Raw genomic sequence first — 13065 nt, 5'->3', positions numbered from 1 at the left:
TTTAGCCGTGACTTTTACTGGTGTACAGTAGGAGAGTCTCGGCTACTCTGACCCATGTCTTTTTGCGATTTTCTATTAATCATATTGGGCCTTGGCCTTAGATACAAGTTATCACTTATACAGGAGCTCTGTCCCACTCCCAAGATGATTTACATGGATCCATTACAACCTTTCTCAGAAAAAAGGCTTGCAATTTGGAGCACTGCACATTGCCACTGAGCTTGAAGAATAATGGTAGCTTATGGGCTAGATCAGAAAAATGTAATATATTTTGTTTTTTTTCCTCACAGGATCGCATACTGTTCTCTCACAAATTTATGCTGTGCAGATCTTGCCTCTGTTTTAAGTGCAAACCCGAGGCTCACAGAGCTGGACCTGGGTGGAAATGAATTGGGTGATGCTGGTGTAATACAGCTGTGTCAAGGACTGAAAGACCCACACAGCAGAATACAGACTTTGGAGTAAGCAAGATTATGTATCCCTTATTTTTGTAACTAACTTTTCTTTTCACTCAGGTACTCCCATCTCGTCGATTGCGTCAGTGTTAGCTGCACAATCCTCAGCATTATTTAGCTTATTATTACCATGCATATAGGAATTTGGGTTACTGGTTGAGGGAGTGAAACCCTACTCAAGCAGCAAACACAATTCTTGTCAGGTTGAAACTCAAGCAGACCCCAAATGAACCTGTGCTCAACCCTCTCGTAGCTTGGCCCAAAAGCAGTCTTAACTTAGAGACCATGTGTAAAGTATTTATTCAGCACTTCAAACAGTAATAAAGTGAAAACACAACATTAGGAAAATCCTACAACAATTTAGAAAATGAAGACCAAAACGACAGCAGTTTATTCAGTAGAACTAGTGATATGCAATTTTAAAGAGTTCAGTTAAGTATAGCGCTAAAAAGCACAAAGCACCATTCAAGGTTATCTGGCCATGGAGCGTGATTTAGTGCGGGATGAATACAGGGTCCAAGTTAGTCCAGCTGAATTACTTTCTACAGTCTGGCACAAAGAGTTCTGTGCGCAGTGGAGGGGGGCACGGGGTGCAGGGAGAGCTTCGCGGGTGGTGTCGCCTTAGTGAGAAGAGCTAGCCAGACGTCGCAGACAATTGTTGATGTAGCACAAAGTTCCTGTCAGGCATCACGGCTGGTAATTGCTGGAGATTCGCATTGACGGTCACCGTGGGCTGCCAATGCTGTAGCACGAAGTGTACATCTTGTGTTGCCGGCTATTGCTGGCGGTCGGTGTGGCACGAAGAGTCAGGTTCATCGAAGCCTTGTGTTGGCAGTTGGCTTGGGCAGCAAGATCATGGAGTGAACAGTCCCGTTTGCAGTCAGCCCAAAACTTCAGGATTTCACCTTTTCTTGAGGAGAGAGTTCAACTGATGCCACACCAAGAGACCAGCACTTGAGGAGCAGCTCTTGGGGATTAATAACTCACTCCAGATGAGGCCAGTGGGACTCAGGCAGGTGCAGTTGCAGGCTCTCACAGCTTGGCAGATGCAGGGAGGCTCAGGAGCTTGTTATGTTCCTGAAGCTGAGAACAGGAGGTCAGTCAGCTGACCCTTGGAATCACCTCAGCCTGGGATGAATGATACTGGTCCAGCCTTCCTTCTCAGCAAGCATGGCAGCAAGGAAGCCAAGTAGCAGGGCAGAAGATTAGCAGTCCTTCTAGCAGCAGAGCATCACAGCAGGTCTTCTTTCGTAGTATCCACGGGTCCAGAGGTGTACTGAAGAGTTGGGTCTGAGGGTCCTATATTTATAGCTTTTGCCAGCTTTGAAGTAGAAGAAGGTTCTGGAGATTTCCACCCCCAGAGTAGTCTGAAATTGCCTGCCTCGCTGCCCTGGCCCCAGATTGTCTGGGGGCACAAAAGACTTGAGTCAAACCCTTTGTGAATGCGCTCAGGCAGGGGCTTTGCGATGTGCATTTTGTGGTATCTGATAGCTCCTTTCCCATCAAGCCAGAGATGTTGTCGGCTATTGCTGGCAGTTGCTGTGGCACAAAAAGTCAGGTTCATTGAAGCTTCGCATTGCTAACACCTATTTCTTCTTTGTCTCACTGTCTGGGAGCAATCCACAAAGACCAACTGCCAGCTACACCTAGCCATGTTACCCAGAATACCAGTTTCAGGCACCAATTGGTTAGGACAAGAAAATGGCAACTTGCTAAAATGCCATTAAAGAGAGTTTTAGTTACAAATCTTTAGACACCAAACTTGACATTCCCACTTGCTCCCAATTGAAAGTTAGTACTTATTAAATGTAATAAGGTAACTCAAAATTATCCTATGGGAGAGGTAGGACTTGCAGTAGTGAAAACCAAATTTAAGAGTTTTTCTCTACTTGGACATGTAAAATTTAAAAGTACATTTCCATCTTTTTTAATACACTGCACCCTGCCCTCTGGGCTATTTAGGGTGTGCCTTAGAGATGACTTAGATGTGGTTTAGGCCTGGGAAAAGGTTATTTTGCCTGGTTGAAATGGCAGTTTAAAACTGCACACACAGGCTACAATGGCAGGCCTGTGACATGTTTAAAGGGCTACTTAAGTGGGTGGCACAATGAGTGCTGCAGGCCCACTAGTAGCTTAAGACACAGGCCCTGCACACAAATGGTACGTATGTTCTAGGGAATTAAATGTGCCAAATAGGTGTAAGCCAATGTTACCATGTTTTAGAACATGAGTATATGCATTTTAGAGCACTGGTTAGCAGTGGTAAAGTGCACAAGATTCTAAGGCCATCAGAAACGAGATTAGCAAAAATGAAGGAGTGGGGCAAAATACTTGGGGGAAGACTGTCCTGAGACTGACAGATCTAACAATGCATTAGTCTTCTGCACCCATTCTTTCACTCAGCTTTTGTTTTTGAGTTATTTTTCATAAATTAGGCTCAAACCAGGGCTTTTTCTACCCCTATGTGTTGGAAGTCGCTCCGTCTATACGTTTTTAGAAAACCGGTCTCTTGACATTTTGAGTAAGTCTTTTAAGACTTCTGCATCACCTAATGTTCTTTCTCTGAGAACTCCATGAGGAATTGACATTCAGTAACTTCACACACTTGTTCATTTTCTAAGGCATAAGCTATTGTGTTATGCTTTTTTGCACTTTCGGTAGAATTCACACACTTGTTTGTTTTATAAATAATAAACCAATGTATGAATTGTGTTAATCCGACTTGTGTCTGAGTCTACATTGTCAGTGTTTGCGTGATATGTTCTAGGATGATCTGTGTCCTATGCTCTTCTAAAAACGACAACTGTGATGTGTTGTAACACTATTTGTAAAGCCTTCCTATAATGTGCTCTGATACAATCTGTGTGTGCCGGTGTGTCCTGCAGGGAAAGTGGTTGTGTGATGTGATCTTGGATGACCAGCAATTCAGTTTGGCATGGTAAGCCATTGTTTAATGTTTTTCACTACTATCTCTGTGTGCTGCACAAAAGATATGGGAGATTTGAAGTTTAATAACAAATCTTTGGAAAACAACAATATTGGAGTTTTAGCCCCAGTCAATTCAGGGGGAGTTGTTTGCTCACGTTCATAATACTTTTGCCACGTCATATAAGGTGAACAGGTTTGGGGCAAGTACGCACCCCGGCCTCACCCCGCAGGAGATTGGAATGCCCTCAGTTAATTGCCCCTCAGGACCCCATCTAACATGTGCATAATTTTCTTATTGTAGTCTGTTTAAAAGATCATTTATGCCCTCCGAAGCGCCCATGTTTGCTAGACCTTCCCAGACGTTTCTTGCATGTACCAGATCGGATGAGGCTTGCAAGTCAACGAATGCCACATGTAACGTTTGACTACCAAGGAGAACATACTTCCAAAGCTAAAGAGAAAACATAAAGACTTGATCCATGGTATTAGTTTTCTACAGAACCCAGCCTGCAGGGGAGGCATTATCTGCTTGTCATCTATCCAAAGTTGTAACTTGTCCAATACCTGTCTTGAGAAAATCTTTTGTAGGTTATCTATTTAGCTGATGAGCCTTAATTAACAGGGCAACTATCATCACCCTTCTTAAATACATAGTTGATTTCAGACCCTCTCCAATTCTCAGGGATCTCCTCTCCAGCTGCAATTGTATTAGAATGAATATTTGCTTAAATGGAACAAAAGCAAGGGGTCGGATTTAAAAATATCCCCAGGAATGTGATTTGGGCTGAGTGCCTTGGATGACTTTAAATTGTCAACGGCAGAGTGGGTGTCAGCAAGACTGGAGTGACCCTTTCGTTCAGCCGGCACATCAAATTTACTAAGTCAACATTAAGGCACCCACCACCCCCCTCTTTAAGGCTGGTTGATAGAACAATCTGGTTCATACAGTTTAGAGAAGAGATTGTCCCGTAGCTATGGTTCTATGTGGTTACGTCTAGGTATAACGCTAGCAGTCCTCCCATGTCTGATAACATGCCAAAACGCTTCACTATTATTCATTTTAAGGGCCTGCAGCATGTCCTGCCAAATTTTGTCTTCCCAGTTTAGTTTGGCAAAATTAAATGCAGACATATCTCAAGCGGGCAGCATGAATGCCTAAACGGATGAAGCCCCTGACAGCTTTTTTCAGTTCTTGTTTAGCTAATAACGGCGTAAACCAACTAGGTCTGTGGGATTCGTCGATTTACAGCGTTTTCAGCGAAAATACCTTGAAATATGGCAAAGAAACAACCATGTATATCCAAAATTGGTATTTCTTCAACAGGAATACTCTGATAATTAGACAAATAATGCACAAACCAAAAGTAAATCTCAGCATATAGGTTTTGATTTGACATTACACTAGGCCTTGACATTCTACTAAAGTTATTCATCAAAATGGGTTCTGTAACCATCGTAAAGCAGATAAGTGCTCCCTTCACAAATTCTATCCCAATTAAAGCAACAATCAAGGAGTTGTGGTCACCCTCATAGTGTGGTACAACTACCATATCATGACACAAAATGTCCTATATCTTTTGGCTTGAGTCTCTATTCCACTGTACTGCTTAAACGTCTGCAACAATCTCTCATTATAGGCATGCATCACTTGTTAGGCTCTTGGGTCATCCTGTCAATCTTGACCAAATTAGTGTCTCTGGGCAATACCTTTGATTTTCAAAAATGTAATTAGCAGCTGATAATTCTGTATCGCCACGGGCGAGCACCAGATTTCTCATCTGCTTCTTCTCAGGTCATTCTTGTGGCTATTTTACATTCTGCCCTCAAATCACTTCAAACCACAATGTCGAACAAATTATTCAAACCCACCCACATCATTATAACTCGACATCTCGGCCCCAGCATAGAATTGCTTAGGATCTTTGGGTGATTAAAAGAGAACCTATATTAATTTAGGGACCCCAGTTAAATTTGTCAGATAAGGTCATGCTCAAATAGTCGAAGCTAAAAAACCTTTCAAGTCCCTCTACTTCAGCCCTGACAGCACGGTTTCTAGTAGCAACTACCCAACAACCATAAACTTGGTTTTATCCGTATTGAGCCCTGGACCCCTCTCCTTGCAAAACTTTAAGAATTTGTCTATAAGAATTTGGAGACCCTACAGGGTCAGTGCTTGTGTGTTATGTTCTAGGGAGATACATCTCCTGTGTTCTACTGAAGGACTACTGTGATGTGTTTTAATACTACGTATCTGTGTGTGATGTAGGAGAAGCCTTCATATAATGTGCTCTGAAACTGTCTGTGTGTGTCATTGTGTCCTGCAGGGAAAGTGGTTTTGTGATGTGATCTTATATCACTTGCACCTCAGCGTAAGCCATTGTATAATGTGTTTCACTACTATCTCTGTGCCCTGCAGGAAAGGCCACTGTGATGTTGAATTGCATAGGTGGTGCCCATGTTTTGCAGTGTTTGATCTATTTTCTTTCTCTCTCCCTTTCCATGCCCTGCAGCCTGACTGCATGCTCTCTCACTGGTTTATGTTTCAAAGAGCTGGAGTCTGTTTTCAGGACAAATGAATGTCTGACAGAGCTGTTTCTTGCACAAAATGATCTAATGGAATTCCTCATGCAGCCACTGTTTGATGGTTTGAAGTGTAAAGGATGTAAAATGCAGGTGCTGTGGTAAGTAGGTATCTGTAACCTCTGTCTTTAAGAATATATTCTTCTGATGCAGATTATATGATGCTTAACTCCTTTTGCAGCTCTTCTTGTCACTCCTATCATGTACCTTTGATTTCATGTCACAATGTTGGATGTTTAACCTTTTTTGATTTTGCATATCTCACTCCCTCTTCCAGATCTCCAATTACTAAATGTGTCTAGCATATCCTCAATGGAAAGACATACAGCATATTCTGACACCCCCTAAACTCATCGTCGTGTTCTTATTATAAGTTTTCCACACACATGCCATTGACCGTAATGGAGTGTGTGTTCACGATTCTAATGCATGTGCATCTTGATACTGGTAATACGTTTTTAAGCCAAGATAAGCGCAGCAAATATAACTAAACCTTTAGTTTTGTTTTTTTAAACATACACTCAAAAATACCTAAACCCACTCCAGGGACCAGTCCGCACGCTGATCCTCACAGAGATGGTATTTGTCGGGTTCTATCAGAGTTTACCAGCACATTGAGGACTGATCTGGTTGTCGCAGTGTTGGTTAAAAATACATAGACACACAGGCCCACACACACGCACACACACATACCCCATCCCTAACAGTCTTCCTCTAAGTCAAAAGAACCTACACGCAAGTTCTTTCAAACATATACACATAAACATACATGCACATATTGCAAAATATTTTTATGTACTGAATCCCCTGGGTTGGAAATGTATTATTCCTAGAATAGGCTGACTGCATCTGTGAGACATACAGAAGAGGGCACCGAAGGAATTATTGTCTCAAATAGCTGATATCCTTTATACAGCAGCAAAAACATGCTACACTGACAGCCTTAGAAGCTTATGTGAGGCAACTACCAAAAGAGGTGTGAGATTGTGGGCTGCAAAGGAAAAATCATTGCAGAAGAAAGACCCTAAAACCTGGGCCTGGGGTTACTACCAAATCAGTGTTTGGTACTGAAGGCTATACAAAGTCTGAGTCCAATGCTAATAATTAATAAATACCAGCAATAAATTGCTTGGTATTTTCTCAATCAGACTTCTATGCAAGCAGCACTTCATAAATGCAGCCTTGAAAGCCGGACCTCCATGGCTGCTCATAAAAACACAACCTTGCTGAGGCTGACACTGGATCCTGCCTGCTTGCAGTGCCTCCTGATGCCCCTGAAGTCCAGACTCGGCAGCCGCTGCAGGCCTGTTTATATCCACTGTGCCCTGGTGGTAACAAGTGGTCCTCCCGAACAGTGACAACCAGAAGGGCAGCCTGAAATTAGATGAAGTAATAAAAGCACATTAAGATCTCGCCAGTGGTGAGATTTAACTGAATGTCCTCCACTACTCTCTGCACCAACTCATTTGCCGAAACTGCCCTCGCTTTCAATTTGTCGTGACGAGGAGCAGTGGATGGTCATTCATCTCTCCCTTGATTCAGAATCCATCTCTTTCAGACGAGAGGAAGAACAACAGGAGCAACTTGAACCACAGTCAGGAGGACCAGATGTAGAAGGACCAAAAAGACAGGTAGGACCAGGACCAGAAGGACCAATATCAAGGGGACGGGAATGCGTGGCCAAGGACCAAAAGGATTAGAGGCAGGAGGGCCAGAAGGATTGGACCAGGAACACAAGAGCCAGCGCTAGGAGGGCCAGACACAAGAGAACCAGGATATCATGACCAGTAGGAACAGACTCATCAATAAACATAGAGCAAGTAACGCTTAAGACTCACCCGATTCTAAATGAGACAGACTGACCAAGGGTTTGGCAGACAGGGTACTCCGTAACGAAGAATACTTTGCACATCAAACATGGATGTCTTTTAGGGGACGCTGCTTTGACCTTGCAGGAACTTGCCAGCTTTTCGTACGCTTGCGGAGTCAGTAGATGTTTCTGCCTGGCTTTGGGGCGGATGCGAGACCCTCAGGGATTTGTATTCCAATGGGGATTACTTTTGAGTCAGCACAAGAAGTCTAGGAAATGGGCAATTCCTAACATATGCCAGTATTGCTGCCATAACCCGAGAAATATGGCCTAAGGTTCCAGCTGCTCCATCCACTTACCTTCTGTTCTAAGGGTTGTTGGAGCTGGGGGGAGCCTGACACTTAGTCTCGCATCCATATAGAACCATGATCATTGATAGACCTAGAACCCCGTTCCTGGCCAAGCTCCCTGGGTGGAGGACCTGGGAGTGCCCCTGGAAGATACACAATGGACTAGGTCCTGTTCTATGGTCAGGACGGTGTCCTGCAATGCACGATTTAAGTTGGTTAATTTTAATTTCTTGCACCGAATGTATATCACTCTGGTGTTACTCCATTGGATTGACCCCAGTAGGCCTAGAAATTGTCACTAGTGTCAGGCACAGGTGGTGTTGTTCATGCACCTTACCTGGTGCTGCCCCTTGGTCAGCTCCTTTTGGGTATCTTTTGTGAGGCGGGTGGCCACAGTTATTGGTGCTGAGATAGAACTGAATCCGATTGTTTACCTGTTGGGAGCAATTAAAAAATGTAAAGGCAGAAAGATGGAATTTAAGTTTCTGCACTTGCTGTTGTTGCTGGCAAAGAGGAGAGTCGTAATTACTTGTATGGAGCAGGGTGGGCCAAGTGTGGACGGTTGGAGAGGAATGCGTGTGAGTGGGCAGTAGCAGAGAAAGTACACCTCCGGAAATGTAGACATAATGATAAAGTGAAGTTGGCCTGCAGGTTTGGGGTCGTTGTTGACTAAATTTATTGGACGGTGGGGGGCAAGTCGTGTCTTCTAAGGATGAGGTGAGTGCTCCTCCTGATAGGGGTGCTGTGACACCTGCGGTTCCATGAGCGGAGGGTATTGTGATGTAATGTGCACAATTTCTTATTTTTGTGGGATTTGATCTAGGCTAACCTATCATTACATGTCAAATGTTGGGAGATGGTTGTGTGTCATGTATCTTTTTTACTTGTGTTGCTGTTTTGTGGAGCAGTAAACAATAAAAGATGTCCTTTAAATGAGCAAACATGAAAATATAGAATATAATGAACTTGGAAATAAACTCTCAAAGTGACTCAGCAAATCAACCTATTCCGCTCTTGGCAAATAAATGTAATCCAGCACTTTGAAACCTGAGTAAATACACATTTGAGTGAAAATGAAACAAGTTTACCTATAAACGCTCAAAACGAAGACCTAATTAATGCTGTTGGTAAACTGAAGAACTCTCCCTTTGTCTCCTTGTAATTGACTTAAAATTATGGTCCCTAACTCCGCTCTCATCACCTTGCTTTAGCCCCCATATTTTTTCCTCAGCGATTCAGAACGTTAGTCATGAGCAAACCTTATCCCCAATAATAGAAGGGGGAACAGTCACACCAACAAGGTTGTTCTTAGATAAATTTAACAGTTAATAGAATAGTTAATGTTTTGTGTCTTGCTGGAGGAGACACTCTGGGAGGAGAGTACCAACTGAGTGGTGTCAGCACAGGATATGATGTTGATTCCGTGGGTGCAGATGATTCTGGCGGGTGGGGTCACATAGGCTTTGAATGGAGCAGGGCTGAGTGAGGATCCTTGTAGAACTCCGTAAATGAGTTTCATGGCCTTCGAGGGGAAGGGGGCTAGGCTGACTGACTGGGTGCGGCCTTCCTGTCAAGAAGGAGCGAATCCAGAAAAGTGTTGTTCCATGAATGTTGTCTTCATGCTGTTTTTTGGATAAGGATGGGGTGTGAGACAGAGTTGGAAGGCTGCGGAAAGATGAGGGACACAGTGTTACCTCTGTCTATTATCATCCACATGTCATTTTTGGCAGCGATAAATGTGGCCTCTGTAAGGCAGTTGGGCCTGGATTCAGAATGAGTGGAGTCGAAGAGGTGGTTGTCTTTGAGGTGAGTGGCTAGGTGTTTGTTTATCATCTTAGCCAGCTACTCGGAAGCCTGAATACACGCCACAGTACTCTCCTCAAGAAACCCTCAGATGACCATAAAAACACAGCATCAACAGTGTTAAATAAATCTTCACCTTAGTGAAGGACTTCACAGCTTTAGCAGCAAGCTCCATTGGCATAACCCACTCTCAAGACATCTGCACCCAGCTGTGCCTATTCTTCAACATCAAGATCACCTGCACCTACAAGAGCTTCCAGCCCCAACTGGACCCTTTCACTCTCGCAGCCCTCCTACCCATCTCAGCCAACACCCAGAGGACCAACATGACCACCTGGCCTACCATTACCACTCAGGAAACCGCACAGACAATGCAGTCAATACACTCCAGAACACCCTCAAGCCTCTGCCCTAGGCACGTCTTCATCAAAGGGCTGTACCCCATTACTGCAGCCCTCACTCTGATCCTGATGAGTAGGACGTCAATTAACAAAGATAACATTAATCTCACCTCAGAGCAAATTTGATATTAATTGGACTGAAAATAAAGCAAATTAAATTCCCATTTTATAGGTGAGGACATTCCTCGGGTGGGTCACTTTTATCTCTAGCTCTTAAAAATACTTTAAATTGTTGATAAGATTAGTATGGAGTCCATGGGCACAAGCAGGTGTGTTCAAAGTGAATGTGGATAAAGGGAAATGTATAAATTTGCAGGCTTGGTCTCCAGCACATCTGAAGCTCTTTTTAAAACATATGACGCAGAGAATAAGCTTTGTTTCAGATAAGGACTATTGCACTCAATTAAAGCATTACAAAAAATTTGCGGAAAATATATTATATAAAACTCCTGAGCACCATTTAAAGTTTCAGCTCGAACACAGAGTAAGGCGCTGTATTCTTCTTCTGCAAATAGGAACTCTCCCTTTAAGAGTTTACTCTTTGAAATGGAATTCCCTTGAACATTCTTCAGGTAACTGCGACTTGTGTAACGGTAGAGTACAAGACCTGTGCCATGTAGTTTTAATTTGCCCAAATTCGACTTTGGTGTGAAGCTCGACAACATTTATAAAACCTATCTGCTTTAGATATAATGCCATTTTAACTCAAGATTTAATGACGTTGTGCCAGTCTCCCCCTAATGAATTTATTTGCTAGAACTTGTTTAAGTTCTTAAAGAGTTTTTTTAAGTTGTGTTAAAAAAATTATAAATCTAATAACCCTAAACCATGTATCTTTATTTGTCAATTTTAATTTACTATGTCTATAACGTGTCTTAAAGAAAGCTTTACAAGTATAAATACAACTATTTAATATTATGTATTTGCATTTGTTGTCCTCAGACGAGGTCTGAATCAAATACAATTTGAATTTGATTTGTATACGTTTTTATGTACATAAGGATATTTTACTAAAAGCAACATCATTAATGAAAAAGGTAGAACATGTTGTGCATAAGGTTAAAATTGACCTCTCTAAGGGAATTCAGGTGATTTCAATATGAGGTTTTTTTAAACAAACATAAGAAGCCCTAGAGGCACTTCTCAAATCTGATAGTGTGCCTTCTGCTAACTTTTAAACCTGTGATAACACTTTGATAGCATCGAAAGCCTGTCATCTCTTGGCAAACAGATTGCCTGATTTGTTTAACTGGCCGTAGCTGCCTTGATCTTCCAGCTGTTCAAACATTCCACTTTGGTAATCACATCTGTCCTGTAGATTATATATATGTAATTATTTGGTACTTTAAGATTTTTGGAGAATGTAAATTGGTTGACTGGGAAGGGAGTGACTACAGGGCACCACAGACCATGTTAGAATGTGGGAAGAATTTGATATTTGAAATAGTTCTGCCCATACAAATGTAATACTGTAGGAGACTTGCTGCTAAAAGTTATCCCTCTAGCCTTCAGCCAGTTCAACATTATCAACCAGCACAATCAGTTCAGCGAGATTGTAAACTAAATGAGACTGAGCTGGTCTGGTATAAATGAACACTGAATAAGGTAGTTGCATGTTTACAGGTTACGCTCTATTAGAAATCAGGGAAAATTGTGTAAAAAAAACAAATATGTTGTCTTAAAAGCGGTATTATGCATCTCGTCAAAAACTGAAAAGCTCAGTTAGGAAGGCAAAAATACTTTAAACAGGCTTAAAAGAAAAAACCTATACGAAGCAATATTAATCATTTTTGTACAAGTTGCTAATACTTTAAAAAAAAAAATGCTTTCTATCTAAGTCAATGGAAACATAACTGTGGTTATTTTAAAAGGGGATCAGAAACAAGTTTGGAAACATATATGATATCTAAACATCTAATCCCAATTCACTCAGTTGTACATTCACTGAGGAAAAGTGGATTACACATTTTAATAATGCTTATGGAATCCCCCAAATCAATGGCAGCCTTCTTGGCAGGGAATATGACCCTGCAACTGTGGAACCCATTTCACTGATCATTGACCCAAGGAGTCTTATTGACCCAATTTTATCTGGCACTAGGGGCTCGGGAGGGTTCATCTCTGCCTCGTGCGGCCGCAGGATAACTCCAGATACTTTGTGCTGCTTCTCTCATGGATCACCAACCTAGTAGACATTAGCATTTCAGGTAGGTCCAAGGTTTATGAAGCCCCTCAAGTATTTCTTTTTATGCAGTGTGGGCTGTGTTGGTCTTGGTTTTCTTTTTATTCCTTGTTTGAAAATGAGTTCCCCTGGGTCTAGGAGCCTAGCACCGGGCCACTCTATATCCCGCCATCCTTCCAGACTCGCAGGGGACTATGCATCAGCTTGGTCCATTGAGCCACGCAGCTGCCATGCCTTCCTCCCTCCCCCCCCCAGTACTTTCTCCCTATCACCGAATAGGGAATCCTCTTCTACTTGCTCTCCCGCTCTGGACATAGGTAACAGTGAAGGGAGTGCAGCGAGGCTCTTGGTGCCTGGAAGGGGGAGAGGCGGCTCCACAGGGCACTCAGGGCCGGCAGGTGGGCACCTGAGGCTGCTTGCCTTTGGTAGCAGTTGCCCCCACACATGAAAAGTTTTTTTATTTTACAAAATAGCAAGGTGGCGCTCATGTTCCATCTGAGAACCCAGCACTCCCCAACGGTGATAGCGATAAAACAAATGATCATAGTTAGGGTTT

General features: G+C 42.7%; 1 protein-coding gene across 1 annotated transcript in view; it reads left to right on the top strand.

Annotated features, from left to right (window-relative positions):
• LOC146822247 (ribonuclease inhibitor-like) overlaps window positions 1-13065 on the top strand; it is a 125808-nt gene that overhangs the window by 46337 nt on the left and 66406 nt on the right. The window contains exons 6-7 of the mRNA XM_085613378.1: window positions 291-461; window positions 5894-6064. Of these exons, the coding sequence (XP_085469504.1) occupies window positions 291-461; window positions 5894-6064 (342 nt within the window). The remainder of the gene's footprint in view (window positions 1-290; window positions 462-5893; window positions 6065-13065) is intronic.

This window comes from Triturus cristatus, chromosome 6 (assembly GCF_964204655.1).
Source record: "Triturus cristatus chromosome 6, aTriCri1.1, whole genome shotgun sequence".
In the NCBI taxonomy this organism is placed as follows: Eukaryota; Metazoa; Chordata; class Amphibia; order Caudata; family Salamandridae; genus Triturus; species Triturus cristatus.
This window is presented reverse-complemented; position numbering and strand designations above follow the sequence as displayed.